The sequence below is a fragment of the Falco biarmicus genome, chromosome 2, assembly GCF_023638135.1.
Source record: "Falco biarmicus isolate bFalBia1 chromosome 2, bFalBia1.pri, whole genome shotgun sequence".
NCBI lineage: Eukaryota > Metazoa > Chordata > Aves > Falconiformes > Falconidae > Falco > Falco biarmicus.
The window spans coordinates 30,064,245-30,082,975 of NC_079289.1; the positions used below are offsets into that span (position 1 = coordinate 30,064,245).

Genomic DNA, 18,731 nt, shown 5'->3' on the forward strand with positions numbered 1-18,731 from the left:
GATTTTTAAACAAAAAATGGTGAAAATGGCTGTTCTCCAACAGACAGTGCATTTTCAGGCATCCAGAATTCTTGACAAAAAGACAAATTGGTGGAAATTTCTGCTCAATTCTAAGTCATCTTTGCCCTCCTCTAAAAGCCCAAGGAACTCTAAGACCTGGCACTTTTACTGTATAGGTCCCCAAACACATCACCGTGGGAGTCAGCATCATCATCGTCATTTCCCATAGTGAAAGAATGAGGGACTTGCCCCCAGGATGAGCAACAGGCCATGGAGCTGAAACGAGAACTTTCCCCTGCTAGTCCCAGCTTGGTGCTCTTCAGTCTTTGCTGTGAGACCGAAAAAATGGGTCTCCAAACGGATAGCATATCTCTAGCCCTGAGATGGGATTGATACACCTGATTTTGGAAGAGATGGTGAGACTAAAGTCCTGCTCTGAGGAGCAGTAGAAAGACCAGCACTTCTCCAGAGGGAATTGCTGTAAGATTTTCTGCCGAGTGACTGAGGCAACGTAGGGGGGTCCAAAGAGAGCAGGACCAGGTACATCCCTCCTCATTTCCCCCTAACAAAGCAGATTTATCTACATTTATAAAGAACACACAGCTGAGAGAATGCTACCTAAAGTTTAAGTAGAGAGCAAATGGAAAGTTTGGATGAAAGTCTTTCAAGGAAAAATAATAAGCAGAATTACAGTAGAAACAGTTGCTATATGGATAAGGCAAAATGTTTGACAAGGAAAACATCTTTGAGAAGAAAGCACAAGGGTAGAGCTATTATAGCCTCTGAGGCCTTTTCCCTCAGACTTCTTATTTTATAACATATTTCTAAAACACAACACCCACAACTGTTTTTCTTCATCTATCAAAGCATAAAATTGCCAGTCCTTTGACCTAACTTAAATGAAGGAAGTAGCAATGTTAGGTTTAATTAAAAACAGCAAATATTTGTACAGCTGTCCCTGGTTTCACAGCACAGAAATAGGTTTAGCATCAAATCTTACAGTTTTAAATCCTCTGGGAACCATATACAAAAACATATAGAATCCTTCTGGCTGACTTGCCAAAGCCAGAAATGCCTTTTTTTGGAGTTATTTCAGGTGGGGCTCATTCAGCCTTCCCGTTTCCAACCCACTGTTTTCCTACTTGAGATTTTTTTTTCTTCTTTTTTCCGTGCTCCAAACGCAGTACTGTCAGCTTGACAGGTTCGCATGCATTTGATGCATTTTGGGGTTGTGAATAATAATAATAGTAATAAAACCAAGGGCAGGCTGAGAAGATTTGACTTCACAGCAGCCATAACTTTTTGGTGGAAACCCTGACAGCCAGACCTGGCTGGGCATTTCCAGGGGTCTCTGCCTCTTAGTGTGGGTGTCACTGGGAGGCACCTGGCATGGGATGCAGGAGCATCAACCAGACCCACACTGAACATCCCCGAAAACAAGAGGGGTTTGGAATGAAAGATTTTGCTCCTGGCCCTTGTTCTCCTTTAAAATTACACATTGAAACACGTTGTAAAATCCTTCAGCACTGAGCTTTATAACACAGCCTCCGGAGGGCTGACTCCACGTGCACCCCACCCCTTTGAAGGGGCCAGCCTGGGCAAGCCCGCTCCCACCAGGGACCACGGGAGGGTTTACGCTGCCTCGTGCAAAAGGCTCGTCAGCCCTGAGCTCTGCACCCACCTGCCCATCCCTCCCAGGAACCCCCAGGTTTCCAGCTGCTGAAGCCAGGCCGGGGGGGCTGGAGAGGTGGGTGGGGTGGGTGGCCACTCGCAGCGGGGCCAGAGATGCGAGGGAAGAGGATGGGAAGGGGCCAAACTGGCTTTAAAAAAGCCACACACAGGTCTGGAGCAGGAAGGGAGGTGGGAAGGCTGATGGCTGGTCCGGCCACTCTGCTTGTGTCTGTTGGGCACCAGGCAGGGTGTCTCTGCACCCTCTGGGCTGCTGCAGCCCCCCACCCTCCCCACAACCCCCCACAGCCTTTCCACACCCAGTAGCACTTCAGCACCAGCAGGTCTGGCACAGCTTGGCACAGCCTGGGAGAAGAGATGGAGGTGTCCAAGCCTGGTGGGGCTCAGGAGCTGGAGGAAGAGAGAAAAGCCCCAGGGAAAAGCCCTAAGGAAGGGGAAGAGAATGGAGACCTATCTCCTCTTAGCCCAGGTGATCCCAGGCCAGAGAGGCTGGCGAGGTGTGAGACGCTTCGAGAGATGGCTCTGCACAGCAAGATGTCCCAACTAGTAAAAGCAACTTCCCGGCTTGTACAAGTAGAGCAGACTCTCCTGCTCCCTCTCCTTCTCCCTGTACAGCATCCTCTTCCTCTCCACCCAAAAGTAAGCAAGAGCGAGACAGAAGTACACTTATCTTGGGCTTTTGGGTAAAGGACAGTGGACTGCACTCGTAATTGCATGTGCTGGGTCTTGCCATGTGGACTGTAAGAGTTTCATTTACATTAATTTGCAGTTAAGCAATTTAAGCTACAGCCTGCAAAACAGAAAGTTACTGACAGTTCAGTGTAGTTGCATCAGAGAGGTTCAGGGGATAAAAACACTTTTTGGCAGAATGAAGGCTTACTGACATGCTGAGTAGCCTGGAAAGATTATTTAGAGCTTTTTCAGAAGCCAGTTTTATATGTCTAGATTTCTATAAATGCACATAAAGTCTTAAACTATAAAGCTATTCTCCAGTTCTGAAAGAGCCAAAAAACAACACAAGATGCTGAGATGACCAGTAACCTGTAAGTGAAACATGACCGACCAGCAGAGCCCATGGCTGTTCCACTACATATCAATACACTATGTATCCAACATATAAGACCCAATGAACATACACCTGAAAAAATCCTCAATTTTCCAAAAAATGCAGTGGTTATGCATACTATCCCAGGAAGAAGCCTCAGAAAAATCCTAGGTATGGGCTTGCAATTAATAGGTTTAGTTGTTCAAGTCCAATACATGTCCTATGCCTTGTTCCAAGTCAGTTTACTTTGGCATTGCCCAAAAGGTCTTTATCTTATGATGAGTCTTGGATATACCATGTAGAACAAGACAGCAGTTCTTATCCAATTTTTAGTACCAATGATGCATGCCACGAAAAACTCATCAGGAATAGACACCAATTGCTGGGCCAGCTAAGCTAAAACTAGAACCTGCTCTTTTACTTTTGTGCCAGCCTTCCCAGCATAGATGAGCACAATGTGGGAAGCTGGGGGATACTGCAGCCGCAAAGATGTAACCACTTTAAATCTCATCTGGTGGATTTGTGAACAACATTTTGCTGTGACTTCTGGCTTCTCAGTATCTTGCTGATGAATTTGAGGTATTGCAAGATACTGTTTCCACGTGTGCTAGATCAACATACTGAGTCCATCTGGCTTTGCACTTGTTCACAATTTGTTAAAAAGCAAATTCAAGCTACCTCAAGTCAAGCTACAACTCAGTCACCAGGAATCAGAAGCAACCTTTGAACGTTTGGGTCCAAATATTTTCAGTCTCCAGGAATATCCATCTAAGAATCTATTAGGAATAAATACACCTAGAGACGGAAAGGGCAATATTGGAAGCTATGCATGACATAAAAAGAGTGTGTTAAAAATAAAATGAAATTGTTAGACATCATTCTTCAAAAATGAGAGTACAGTGAGAGGTTGGACTTCTGCAATACCAATTTTCCAGTAAGACTTCTTTGTTGCTCGTAAGTTAAAATAAACAAGACTAACGACATTTGTTTTCTGTACAAACAAATGCTAGCTTGATGAAATACAGCCACCTCAATGAAGGTTTTATTTTCTTCCTCTTCTTTCCCAGAACTACTTTAATATCTACTTGTATAAAAGCATGTGTTTAGATACCACTGGGAATACTTTGAATTCTGATTTTCCTATTCTGCTTGAAGCTAAGTTAGGTCCTTTTTTCACTGAAAACCCATTATCATGACTGTTGAGCTCTGGGACTTCCCCCCCTTCCCCTATACAATGAGGTTACATAAATTCTGCACCAGCTTTCCTCAGACCCTGCGTCACGGATAGCCAAGCCCTTTAATTGTGAGTAGTTTCACTGCTGCAGGTTTGATTTTGAAGTAAATTGTATTCCAAGGGATCCATTTATATTATAACCTGTTCATAAATTCATATGAACAAGCCCTTAAAAATAAGCTCTAAGCCAACGACTTGGCTAAAGTCCCTTCAAAATGGCAGCCCTTGGTAGCATGTCCTTCCACTCAGTGTTTTTGAAGGAAAGTTCTGGGTTTATGTCTCAGAGGCAGTCACTCATGCTAGTAGTCAGTATTTCATAATTCTCATTTATTGCTACAGTTACGTCTCTTTCAGTTCCTTCTTGATGTCCTGACTTTCCCGTTTTGCATTTCTTTAGGGGTTGTTTCTTGTTTTCCTTTTTTTGGTTTACGGTACCAGTATTGGTTTATCAGCCGAACTAGTTCAAAAAATCACTGTATAAAATGAATCTAAACCAGACAGGCTTGAAGGAAAATTAGATGAAGAAATAGGCAGGACAGCACTGGAATAGCCCATCCCCTACAGGTACTGGGAAGAATGCTTTCTGCTGCACCCCAGTGCCTGTGAGACAGTGCCAGTCCTCAGCAATTAAAAGGTGGGTGTTAATTTCTCATGAAAAGTGACACTTTCACAAGGATTTGGAGCAAATCTTTCACTAGTGACAGGAAGTGCATTGTTACTGATTTTGCCTGCAATAGGGCTGCAGAAACTGCTTAGCCAAAGGGTCTGCATGAAGATGGGGAAGGGCGAGGGGCCTCTTCCCACACTGTCCCAGGACCCAGGATACTGCATCACCCCGCTGCCTAACCAGCTGTGCACTGGCATTGCACCCACAAGCGAACTCCTTGCGCCTCCTGCCTCCACAGAGATGCCCCCTAATAATGTCCACGTTGTCTCTCTCCTGTAATTACACACTGCCAAGGCGAACAGAGCAGCCTTTTATTTAACAGAGATTCTGTATTTTAAGCAGCAATGTGAGTGCATTAGAAAAGAAAAATACAAGGTATAAAAGCTTCCCGAAATAGCAGCGTGTGGCTTGCCCTGGCTGTGCTCAGGTGCAGCTATGCATTACTCCAGCTTTCTGATAACATCCTGTCTCCTGTGCTGAAGTTACCGAGGGGTCGCGAGGACAGTACTAAATCAGAAATGTGTAGCGGATTGGACTGGGCCAATCTCAATGGCAGCCAGCAGGGAATGGAATATAAATCACGCTAAGAAGTTAAAATAGCCATCCCATTTGCAAAACAGTCATGGTATTTTCTTTAAGGGGGAAAAGAAAACAGTGTCCTTAAAAGGTGCCAGATCGGCAGGGTGGGATAATAAAAAAACTTCTGACTGTGCAAGTTTCTCCTGCCCCTGCGCTACGGTGCCACTGCTCTGCCCAGCGCAGAGGAAGAAGTCTGGGGTGGCAGGTTCGGTACTGCTATCCAAAAGGAACAGCTTCAGCAGACCTGTATATCCACCTGTAGTCCCCTTGCCCTGCATCTCTTGTCAGGGCGAAACAGCTCAGTTGCTATGAAATCAGCCCAGTGGTACTTAATTTGTACCAAGAGCGAGTCGCATCACCAGGACTCAAAGGATGGCATGGAGGCAGCCCTGTCAGGCTTCCCGCAGGCAGGCAGGCAGGGGTATGGTGCATTGCCTCCGCTAAGCCTGCCTGCCACAGTGCCAGCCGCAGGCTTTCTTTTCTTGCTGCGTTGAGACCCATCCCTGAGGAACAAAACAGAAACCACAAGTTCATTGCAGGCCAAACAACAGCACAGCATCAGGCGTCACTGACTTTGGTCAGCAGTGAACTGAAGACCCAGAGATGTCCTGCTTCTCAGGAGAAGAGCAGCAAGGGCTGGTGCAGACAGGCATCTCTGCCAGCTGCTCAGCACAGCATAAGCCGAGGGCTCTTCACCCGGGGGATCTGCACACTTTGGGGGAGGAGTATGGAATGGGTGGCTGTTGCTAGATGACATTTCTAATGGTACTTAATCAGCTTGTTTTCTGGTCGCCGATTTCCTGACACAAATCAGAGATCGGTTCTCGGCACCAAAGTGACTTGTTTTTCCTTATGCGAGATCTGAAGACTGATTCATAAATAATGGCTTAGGGGTGACGGAAACAAGATAAATTGTTTTCATTAGAATTCGCATAAAACGGCAGCAGAGTCCCTGTTTGCCACCACGGACTGAACAAATGTGCCAGCATGCACGTTTTTCATTTTGCAGCCACTGATATTATGAAGTTGTTCCTGGACCTAATAGCTCTGAATGTTCATTTTTTTAAAGTAATTAATATGAAGAGTGGTTCTGGAAAAAATTGCCTCACCCTCCATGAAGTTATTTGCAAGCTGTAGGCATCAATACTCGTTTGAGTGGATATTTTTTTAAATACTGACAAATGGACAATTTGAAGTTCTTCAAGTGAGGAATTGCCTCCAAGATCTTTCTGGAAGGTTGCAGGAAATATGTTTAGGCAGTTCCATTTTATTAATAGTGCTGCACTCCACATGCACCTGCTGCATTAGAAAAAGGCTTTGCGGCAGCAAACCACAGAATGAACTACGCTAGGGTCTTGGGGGATTTTCTATTTCCACAGGAATGGTGACTTTACAAGAAATTAACAGCTCCACCATTCTCAGTGGTATATGTCTTAGGAGATATCTTCCAAACACAACTGTTTTAGAAAACAGCAAGTGAGAGAGGGGTACAGATGTGAGGTGGGACTTATCTGCCCCACAGAGGTTTCCCAACGATTGAGCTGTTCAAGCTGTGTTCACTTTAGGGTTATCAGAGAGAAAGAGGCACTCCAGATTCAGTTCATCCTATAACAGCCATCTAAGATGGATCAGATAAACTGTTCTATTGCTCCCCACTGACCACACACAGAACCTCTTGGAGAAAGCTCCAGCTTAGACTTTCATGAGCCCAAGGAAAAGCACAGGAATCACTTTCTAAAATAACTATTTTATTCCTCCAGAAGTTGAGCTATCCTGAGAATTTATATTGGAAAAATACAAAATAGGTCAGTGGGGGTGGAGGCACTGAGTTACCAGGAATGGACATCAGGAGCTTTGGCACTCCAAACCAGCTCCCAGATTTTGGCCCGCCAATAGTGGAGAGCATCCAGCACCTGGACCAGGGCACCACCATGGCCACTTTGCCTTTAGTGGAAATTTTGTCTACCAGGGCGCATAAAGATTAAGAAAAAATGTTGAGGGTTGGCAGCAGGCCAGGGTCTAAAATTTGAGTGTGCTGAAGAAAAAGGGAGCTGTCTGTAAAAGCCAGCTGTAGGAATCTGTTTGATGGGTCCAGTTGGCACCTCTGAGTAAAATAAAAATGGAAGAAAGCAGTTTGTATCTTCTCTAAGGAAGCCTTTATAAAAGTGGCCTCTTTATAAAAGCAAAGCAACTTGGTGGATACTATCAATTTTATGTTAAGGTTCAAAAATAAAAGCTGGGCCATCAGAAACATCCTGAAACTTCAGCCTACCACTGAGTGACAACTGCATGAAACAGACCTAGAGCAGTGGAAAATTTTAAGCCATAAATTAGAGAGCCTTGAAACTAGTAGGCCATGCTGGTTTTATTCAGGGGGAGTTCTTTATTAACTCATCTGTCTAAACATATGGATCTCGACAAATGAAAGCTTCAGGGAGGATCTGCTCCTGTCCTGCAATTGAAAACACTTAAAATCAAATCACTGCAAATATTCCTGTTACCTTCCCTTAAATGGCAAAGTACTACAAGAGCTGTTGCTTTCTATCAGTTCAGCTCACAAGGGCCCTATTTCCTGAAGTTAAAATGGAAAGAATTTTTAGTCTGAAACTTTTTCTTTTCCTTCAGTTAGTTACTGCCCACTTTTACTGAAAGGAGAGAGATAAGTCAAGTTTTTATTCTCTGTCATGTATCCTAAAGCTCCCATGTGCTGGACACCTGCAAAAGCTAGCAAAGCTAGCTTGTTTACTTAGTGCAATTTATTTGACCTTTTAATATATTTGAGTAAGGATTTTATACCTAAGGCAACTTTACAGAAGAGATTTGAAAGGCGACCTTCAAAGAAAGCATCAAAATCTTTCTGAAAAAGGAAACTTTGGAAATATATGTGAAAAAGGCTGCTTTTCAGCTAACCTCCTGACTCAGGACTCCCTGGCTTTTCAGCACAGGGGTGTACCAGAGCAATGAGTTCACCTTGCCCACAGCAGACCCACAACCGCTATCATAAAATACCTAAGGGCCCGAGAATGGTGTTGGATGGCTAGTTTCAGTATTCCCATATAACAAATGCCTTCTATTTGCTGGCTGGGGCAGTGATTCAGCACTGGTTTTGATGTTAACCCACACTTCAATCCTTCAGCTGCAAATCCTTTTTGCTATTACTATTATGAAGCTGGGATTGTCTGGGTGAAATGGAGTTTTAAAAAATGGTTTCTTTGTTGTTTTTAATAACAAAGGTAAAACCCACAATAAGTCTGAAACTTCATGCTTTTAAGAATAACATTAAAACTCAATTTCCTTTCAGTTAAAATCACAGGGTGCTACTAACTAAAAGAGTAAATACATCAAGTGAAGGAGAAGTGCCAAAATCTGGTGTGTACCACATGCTACAGGAGAAGATTCTTCTGTCCCCTACAGAATCACAGAATGTTTGGGGTTAGAAGGGTCCTCTGGAGATCATCTAGTCCAACCTCACTGCTAAAGCAGGTTCACCTAGTGCAGGTTGCACAGGATCACATCCAGGTGGGTTTTGAATGTCTCCAGAGAAGGAGGCTCCACAACCTCTCTGGGCAGCCTCTTCCAGTGCTCTGCCACCCTCAAAGTAAAGAAGTTTCTCCTCGTATTCAGACGGAACTTCCCGTGTTGCAGTTTGTGCCCATTGCCCCTTGTCCCTGTCGCTGGGCACCACTGAAAAGAGCCTGGCCCATCCCCCTGACACCCGCCCTTAAGCTGTTTGTGTGCATTGATAGGATCCCCTCTCAGTCTCCCCTTCTCCAGGCTAAATAGGCCCAGCTCTCTCAGCCTGTCCTCATAAGGAGCATTAGGAGATGCTCCATCCCCCAATCACCTTTGTAGCCCTTTGCTGGGCCCTCTCCAGTAGTTCCCTGCCTTGCTTGAACTGGAGAGCCCAGCACTGGACACAGCACTCCAGGTGCGGCCTCACCAGGGCAGAGCAGAGGGGCAGGAGAACCTCCCTCCACCTGCTGGCCACACTCCTCCTAATGCACCCCAGGGTCCCACTGGCCTTGGCCACCAGGGCACACCGCTGGCTCACGGGCAACTTGCTGTCCACCAGAACTGCCAGGTCCTTCTCTGCAGAGCTGCCTTCCAGCAGGTCAGCCCCAGCCTATACTGGTGCGTGGGGTTGTCCCTCCCCAGGTGCAGGACCCTACACTTGCCTTTGTTGAACTTCCATGAGGTTCCTCTCTGCCCAACTCTCCAGCCTGTCCAGGTCTCACTGAATGGCAGCGCAGCCTTCTGGTGCATCAGCCACTCCATCCAGTTTTGTATCATCAGCAACAGCTTTTCCTGGAACATTCATTGTGTATGAGACCTCATGAAGGCATAGGCTGTGACTGAGAGCACATCTGCACCTAAATTTTAGGATGACAGAGGCTGATCTTGCTGCCAGAAGGTGTCTTGTCCTCTTCACCTCTAAATGTTCATTCCCAGCGCTGAGATGCTCCTCCCTTTGTGCTGACACAGAACTTTCCTAGAGTAAACCAGGCTGGAGAACCACTGCAAGTTAAAGCTCTGCTTCTACCATCTGCTCCTACCCTCTCTTAGGTAGGGGCAGGAGCAGATGAGGGTTGAGGCAAATGTTTTCTTTTAGTGGTTGTGTGTGTATAGTAGATGAGCACCCCCTTCCAGTGCTCACAAACCTGTGCTGGCCCAGCTCAATGGCAGGCAGAAGGTTTCCCCTGCCACAGGCAAGGCTGACAGCTGGTGGTGCTACAGATCCTTAAGGAAAAAACTGGCTCCACTTAGATTTTTCTAAGCACAGCAGGCAGGGGTTTCCATGAGCTGCAACATGTGATGTTGGGTTGACTGGATTAAGGATTTGCCCCATGCAGAGTATTTCTTTAGCACAGCCAGGTGTTAGAACAGCACTTCCCATGCTGCAGGCCACGCCACATCTGAGGGACTGGGAAGTCGTCATAATTTGTTACGGTGCACAACCAGCAGAGCTGTCAAGGTCACCTGCCTCACTGGTGATCCCAGTTATGTAATAACATGAGAGACACTGCATGGAAGTGATGCTTCAGTGAGGGTTGCTGTCACAAAGTCCCCCTGGGAGCCATTGGGAGCTCTCCAGAGAATCTGGATATAACATTTCTCTGAGGTCTTACCCTTGCCTGTCAGTGTAGAGGGAGTGGAATTGCTTTGGGGACAGCTACGAAAGGTCTGTCTGTTAGAAACAGAATTAGAAAAAAAGTAATTAATGATGCCTGAGGAAGAAAGTGTCCCTTAGAAGTGAACAGGTGAAACTGCTACCCGAAGTTTCCTGCCAAGTATTTAGTGGTTACAGTATATGTATCTCAAAACTGAAGATGTTTAACACTAAATCAGAGATGAACATTCATGATTAAGAACTTTCTGCTTAGAAAATCCTGGCTAGAAAACTTATAGAGCATTATTTTTCACTCACACCTTTTTGCTTTTGCTTTTCATTTCAGGATAGCATTGAGTTTAGAAGTATCTGTAGTCACATGGCTTTACAAGGAGAGGGACAACAATTTGAGAGAGACTTACATGAAGCCCACCAGTGTTTGAAGACCATCATTGAGAAACTCATTTGTTCATTTGCAGTTTTCCCCTCACATTCTTATATCCCGGTTCAATCTGCTCTGAGACAAATCCTGCAGAATCTCCTGGCAATGTGAAACAACAGGCTGCTTGGCCAAGGAACATGCAAGGCCTATGAGCTGTAATGGTCTATAAAAATAACAAATAACTTGAAAGGTGAATCCTGGAGATTTTACTGTAGCAAGAGTTCCTGCTGACTTTACATCGGTGAAGACTTTCCAATGGAGATGGTATTCCTGAAAAGTACTGAATAGCCTTCTCATATCAAACTCATACCAAAGTCACATTAATGGGAGATGGGAACACCTCCAGAAGTTGCTTTGGAGGAACTGGAATTCATTCTTAAATAATAAGGTCTCAAAATGAATATAGAAAGTTGGAGGCTGGGAAGGCAACCGTCAGAAATCTCAGTATTTTCATCACAGTTCAGGAAACTGTTCTCAAGTACTTCGTTATGGAGCTGACACTTGAGATCTTTCATGAGAAGGTATACAGCCTGATGCTGCTGCAAATGAAGACAGCCTGCTAAATCTGCACTGCATTTTACTCTAATAAGCTAATAAACTAATGGAAAGGTGAAGGTGCGGTATCTTCTGTTGAGAAAAGAAAAAAAAAAAAAAAAGAAGAAGAAAAATATGTGGGACCAGTGGGATCAATCACTTTAAAGCAATAAAAGGTCTTGGTAGATGATACAGTGGAGGTGAATGGAAAGCAAAGCAAAAGAGGCATTAACACGGTGAAGCAAAGGTATTTATAAACTGAGGTGAAACATTTGTGAAGGTTGCTTTGCAGAGCTTTCTCAGCCCCTGTGACTGTGCAGCAGACAGCATAAAACTCTGCTCTCCTACTGCCAAATCAGGAGGGTTTATGAAGTCACTTCTGTCAAACAGCTGCAGCTGTAATGCTGAGAAGAGGCATTCCGCCCCTCTTTTTGCAATAAGATTTAATGTCTGTGTGATTGCTGAGCAGGAATAACGACTTGTAAAACTTTTTTTTTTTTCAAAGGGATAAATTAGGCTCCTTTTAACTGTGATTTGGGTAGTAGGTCAGGGAATTTTGTAGATTATGAGATAGAAAAGTATCTCTTTCCATTGGCTGGAGGAGTGAATTTCCACATGTAATTTTTTCTTTTTTTTTTTTTTTTTTTTTAATGTGTGATCGTGAACATCATCAGCTGAATACTTTCCGAGTGTGGTTCCATACTCTGATTGATTTGCCATATTTTATGTTCACACTTTAAATGTTACACTGGTGTCATTCTCACAGCTATAATTAAGGCTACCTCAAAACACTTATTCACTGGTTCTCAGTGCGAATGCAGACAACTGCCCTGGGTTGAAATTTTGCATGGAATGCCTAAGCTTAGAATTTATTTAGGAATGGGAAGAAAAAACATGAAGGTCAGACCAACATATCTCCTTTTTTTTTTTTTTTTTCTTTTAAGTGTGACTCCCTCCCTCAAGGGAAGAGGGAAAAGGGCTCCATTGGGACCAGAACATGGTGGTGTTTGCTGAAATGTTGGGATCTCCAGGGCAACGCTGAGCATAACAGCAGGCAGCAAACAGAGGGGATGCACACAAAGGTGTTACATGCATGCCTGCACAGGTATTAGTGAGTGCTTATCTACTGTGGTTGGCAATAGCCCTCACAGTGAAGGGACAGAGGCCTTCAGAAGTCCTGTGAAATGAGTCTTTTGGCTATTTTTCTAATGTTATCCCCTCAGAGGAGAGATACATGGGCAGCAGAGAGGCCAGGGGTGGAAATCTGGGTGAAGGCAGCTGCAGCTGCAGCCCTGAGGTCCCCCAGCTTTGCAGAGTGCAAAGTGGTGCCATCACACACCCCGCCTGCCCCTCAGCTTTGGTGTGACAGCCACCCACTGGAGCCCAGACCCCTCTTGCTCTGGCTGTGAGGGGCTATTTTTTTATTTCCTACCATTTAGGCAGGTCACTCCCTGGCTTTCCTCGGTTGTTTCTGTTAGTTCACTGAATCTGCTCTCACACACAAGCACTCTCTTACAGGGTCCGTGTTTCTGCTCCTTCAGCTGGGCATTAGCCCCAAGCACAAATGGTTTTATCTCCAGTTTCATTAAAAAGTCACTTAAAAGAAAAGCTTTCACAAGGACTTATATCCAGCTCAGTGCGCTGAAATCCTGGTCTGAAGATCAATAGCAAGATCCTGTTGACTTTACCAGGGCCAGAATCTGATCTATGCTCTCCAGGTCATCAGCACTGCTGGCAGGGTTGGCATCAGGAAGGCTCTGAAAAAAACAAAGCCACAGGCTGATTTCAACTCTCTTTGCTCAGTCACAGGCATGTATGCACAAAAGTAATGACCAAGTACAGAGAGCGAAAGCATTTCGCAGGTAGTTTTCTCTTCAGTTTTCTAAGAAACTAGCAAGTGCTACAGATCAAAAGTACATTAGACCTAAAATAACACTCCAGACACAGTTCTACCAAATTGGACAGGTCCCCTTCTGGATGGCTCTAGGCCTGCAGAGATCCCTAGCAGGTAAGAAGCAGAAGACCCAGGAACCTGGGGAAATTTAGGCCTTCTGAATATGACCCTTCGTGTTTTTTTAAAAGAATTAATGTTTATGCTGAAAATCTCCAAACTCTTTCTTTCCCAAACATTCCCACTTAAATTGAATATTTTGATTCAATTTCATTTTAAAAGAAAGCATCGTTAATTTTTTTGAAATTCTGGCTAGAAAATTAAGAATCCCTTGGGAAACATCATCTTGCATTGGACTATACAGCACAGGTTTTCAGTTCCTCTCCTTGTCCTTGAGGTGGTGGTGCAATGGAATGGGAGGGCAATGGGTTCTCAGGCCCTGAGTCTGCAAACATTTTGAGTATGGTTTCATGACTCAAAGTGCTCAGATAACTGTGGTTTAGTAAGTTACCACCCATCAGTTGAGCTGTGGCAACTGCCTGTGCACATGCAATTAGCTCACCCTAATTGCAAAACGTGCAACTCACTCCCTTTCAGGAGATCAGTGCAGCTGCACATATATATCAAGTTATCCTTTGCTATGTTTGAGGCTCAAGGCCCCGTTTCATCAATTGAGATGAAATGTGGTAGAAGACAGGAACATCCATGCCTCTGGGGTGGGGATTCACAGCTCTCCCAGACTCATGGCCTCGGCAGGCTGGCAGACCCCTGCCATGTCAAGCAGCCCTCGAGCCAGGGTGCCAAGCTGCTCTCTGCGGTGTGTTGTATTTGCTATGCAGCAGATGAAAATCAGAGCATCAGAGAGAATAGCCTGAAATGTGCCTTCCTGCCTCCAACATGGGAAGCAAGGATGGTGGAAGGGAACCCGCTGCCCAGAAGTAGCTGCCCTTGCTCAATGGGGACTATGTCACCAGCTTGTGCGTCACACACACTGCTGCCATGGCTAAAAAATCTCACTTTTTTAATGCTAAGATACTCCACTTTGAGTTCAGATGGAAAACCTCTCTTTGCACGTCTGTAATTTCACATACCCACCCCAACATCCTGCTCCAGAGCATCTGTGTTTCAGAGCTCTCCATATGCATCTTCTCTTTTCTGTTGTGTTTGCCAAACACCACCACTCAATTTAGCACAACTGCTGTGCGTATGATCCACAAAATCAGCCTGTTCGTCTGGGTTATGTGTTTACATCTCCTGCTACCAGGCATTTGATGAAACAGCTTCCTCCTCCTTACCAGTCCTTTTGGGGCTTTGATGACTCAAATGCTTACTCACGTGAGCAGTTCTTGCTTGACACGTACTCAGTTGTTTCAACTGGGTCTTCCTACAGTAGCATCTAAAGGATCAGGATGTTTTTCCACCAGCACGCCAGGTTTCAAGCATAAGATGCACTAGTTATATCAGGAAATTAGTGAATAAGAAGCTGGACGAGCAAAGAAACCCTGAGCATGAATGTATCAATGATTCTATCTAATAAAAGTATTTTCCTATAATACTCATCACATGAGGTTCAGGTTAACAAATGGGGAAAAGCAGTCCAGGAAAATAGAAAATGCATATAGTAACACAAAAAAAATGTACACACACACACACACAAACCCTTTTTATTGCATGCATAGAACTACCTGACTTTTATTTCCAAAACCTTGATACTGATGAAATTTCAAGACTGAAAAAATAAATTAGAAAAAAGTGCTAATGATTTTTCAGTAAATGTTTCTACCTAAATAAATTCCATGATAACTGCCCTGCATTTTATTTTAGCTGCTGGAAATAGTTTGAGATTTAAATCAGAAAAGAAGTCTGGAGCATTTTTTTCCAGAGGGTGTTAGTTTTTGCCTTGATGAGTCCTATCATCTAGGTAGCCTTTTTATATCCCTGTAATAAATTTCACCTGTCATTCACCTTTAAGCAGCACACCTGTGCTCGTGAATCCCTATTCTGGGACTGCTTTAGCCTTCCAAATTGCTGACCAGCTTCAAAGAAGCACAGCTGCTTGTTTGTCAAACATTAAAGCATGTTTCCTTCACAGCCAACTCCAAATACTTGGTCCTAGATCGATGCCAGGCTAAATGTGCAATATCTGACCGACCACCACAGCTAGAAATTCAGTATTTTCAACAATTTTAAGCTGAATATCCCATTGCTTAGAAGTGATGTCACTTTGAGCCTATCCAGACAATTCAGAGGTTGTTAAATTTGTGTTTAGTTATATGCAAATTTGCATGTGCTACAAATGTGTCATGCAAAGCATCCAAAGCTGCTCCAGGAAAACTTAAAATTGCACCCCACCACGCTATGTTCTGTTTTCTCTCTTAGCTTTGTTTGTGGCCATTACTGAAGGACAGCATGAAAAGAGCACTGTTACGGCAATGGCATCAAGCAAGCCATGGAAAAAAAAGGGTTGTCAGAGTGAAGTTTTCCTGCCAGTCCTTCGATTTGCTCCCTTTCGCAAAGGCATAATGTGAAAGCTTTTAATTCCGTGGTTACAGACACCCTATCTGAAGGCTCCTGCTCCGCTGCGTTGCACGGAACGGACAGCGTTCGCCGAACGAGCAGCGACGTGGTATGTAGCTCAGCACGCGGCTTGGTGTTTGCTGCCCGCAGCTCTGCGCCAGGTAGGCGGCGGGAGGCACCGCCGTTTGCAGAGGAGGAGCTGCGGCACGCAGAGATGACAGCTGAGAGCTGCCACCCGTGCGGTGGGCCCAGCCAGCGCGCACCGCAGCTGCCACGGCGCCTGGTGCCGGCCGTGGGCCTCGCACAGCCCCGGCCCGCTGCGGCCCTGGGCTGAGCGCTCCGGCCGGCAGGGCGAGGCCGGGCCCAGGGAGCCCAGGATGGCTCCCAGCACTGCCCACGCACCAGCCGGCACTGGAGGCGGACTGGTCACTTGGGCTCGTACCAACTTCTCACCCCGCAGCCCAGCTCACGGCACTGTAACATGGCTGCGCGCAACGCAGACGTCCACCGCAACCTCGGTTCCCCCAGAAGAAAACCTGCAGGACCTCGGCACGGGGCCCAGGCAGCCCAGCAGCCTCGCCCGGCGTCCTCCACCGGCGCGGCCGGGCTCGGCGTGGGGCTGCGTCCCTCAGGGTGGCGGACGAAGGGTGCGGCGGGCGGGCGGCAGCACCGCCACCCACCCAGCTTTCTAAGCCAGGCCGCGCCGCGCAGGGGCTGCGCCTCCCGCCCGCCGCCGCGCAGCCCCACGGCGCCCGCAGGCCTCTCGGCGCCCCGAGCCGCCCAGCGGGGGGCGCGGTTCCGGCCGCCGCCCAGCGGGTGGCGCTGTCGGGTCGCCGACGGGGCGCGGCGCGGGGCTGCGCGGGCGCGGGGAGGGTGCGCGGGGCTGCGCGGGCGGAGCGGGGCCGCGGCGGGCGGGGGGAGGAGGGGGGAGGAGGCAGAAGCGGAGAAAGTGGCGCGGCCTGGGGGGCTGCGGGGCGCTCGGCGCCTGGGGGCGGGGTGGCCGCAGGGGTGTGGGGTAACGGGGGGAGGCGGGGAGGGAGCAGGGGAAGAAAGGAGAGGAAAGAAAGGAGGGGAAGGGAAGGGAAGGGAAGACGGGACAGATGGACAAATGGACAAAGAAACTTCCCTGTGCTTTTTCCCCAAACTTTTTCAGAAGCTCAAAATAATTACAGCAATTATTGCTATGAAATTCCCACCCACTTCCATGCTATCTGCTGGGATTGAAAGTGGAGGAACTCAAATACCACAGGAAGATTATTTTCAAATATAATATTTGCAAAACTCCCAAAGCACTGGAAATCTCAAAAAGGGGTTGCCTGAGGCTTTCAGCCCAATTTCTGAATTATGCCCCCTCTGTAAATAGTTTGTTGGGTTTTTTTACCACCATGACTATGTCAAGAGACAGGTTTCTGTATTTAATCATATAGTTACTTTGGTGACACCAGAAGTGTAGCTTTGCCTTCTTTAGTAGTAACATGTACCAGTATAGCACCTGCCTCTTCTAAGGGGGAAAAAATTATACCAATAAAAAAAAACCCAAAAACTTACAGCTGGTGCGGAACTGTAGGCTCATCAGCAAGACTGTGCCACTTTTAGTGTCCCGAGGTGTCCCACAGGTCAGCTTTGTGGTCAGAGTCACACTAATGGCTCAGCGCTTATCAGCAGTATGAGTACATAAAATGGAGTATCGTTTGATCCTGCTCATTTTAATGGTGATTTTGAAAATGCTGAAAGTTTTCTACATAGAATCAGATGAAGGAAAGATGCTTAGTGCTACAGTAACAGTCTTTAACCCAAAGACTTTTCTTGCTTGGTTTACTTTTTTTTCATTTAATTTTTTTTCAGGAAATCACATTTCCCAACTTTTCTTCTATTTCTTTGCACTGTCCCTTGGACGGTTCTTAGCATCGTGATGCCCAAACCCTGGGTTTCATTTGGCCCCTGCCCATTGCACACCAGCGAGGATGGCCACAGTCCTGCCAGGAGACACACAGCAATACCCGTGGGCACATGAAGGAAAGCTAGAATAAAACAACTTTTCAAAAGGACCTGCTAATCATTTTTGTTTTTCCTTTTTAAATAACTGCTGGTGAGTCAGGCATGACATGGCTCCTGTAATCTTCACAGATAATTAAGCATTTCGTACCTTGTGTCTGTGGGTAGATGCAGCTGTCAAAACCCAGGCCCATTCTGGAAGTGGCTAAAGTGCTTTCTCTGGGAGAAAAAAAACCCCAGCCCTCTTGCTTGCACCCACCTTTGTTTACATAATCTTAAATACCAAGACTATATAGTAGGGAAATTTGCTTGTGTGGGCCATTGCTTTTGAAGCTGATGCGACAGCTTGTTGCACGACTCTGTACACATTTTCCTGTTTCACTGGGAGGAATGTAAGAGATAAGCAGAGCAAGAAGCCTTATATTTTTGTTACTGTGTGTTGACAAAATACAGCTTTGTCAGTTCTGATGTTACACTGACAACCAGTGTTTCACACCTCAGCAGTGTGACAGTGGCTACAGTGTCTGTAGCGCAGGCTGAGGTGTCCCAAGGCCAAAATGGGTGGACTCCATATGAAGCCAGGCCCTTGCTGACACCCATCCCACTGCAGCGTCAACGTCTGAGTGAGTAAGGAGAAGTCTTGCTCCCTGCGTGGGTTACCATTTACCTGTGTTAGAAGGATGTTCTGAGTACTACATGTGTTGTCTTCAGTTTTCTAAACTTTTTTGCATGGTAGCGTTGTCCCAAATACTTGTATCATCAAGGAGCCCTGCAAGGAGTCTGGAAGTCTGGACTCTGAGAGACCAATAGGAAACTCGTGTTAGGGGTGAAACAGGCTGCAGTGTTGAACCACAGGTTTCAAAGAGATCCAGACTCTGCAACACAAGGACATAAATTAAGCTGGGGACAAAATAAGGTTAGACGGAAAAACAGTCTTTGTCCTCCTCTTCCCCACAGCAAAATAGGATGATTTCTTTCATAACTTCATCGTCCAAACCACTTCTAAGCTTCATGGCTTATTTCCATTATTT

The 18,731-nt window shown here is 45.9% G+C and overlaps 1 protein-coding gene across 1 annotated transcript; it reads left to right on the plus strand.

The window, feature by feature from the left end:
• The first annotated feature begins 2,046 nt into the window (after positions 1–2,046).
• On the plus strand, positions 2,047–10,874 carry DLEU7 (deleted in lymphocytic leukemia 7). Its single transcript, XM_056327761.1, has 2 exons — positions 2,047–2,328; positions 10,668–10,874. The coding sequence occupies exons 1-2, from the start codon at positions 2,047–2,049 to the stop codon at positions 10,872–10,874; spliced, it is 489 nt and encodes a 162-aa protein (XP_056183736.1).
• Positions 10,875–18,731: the final 7,857 nt, after the last annotated feature.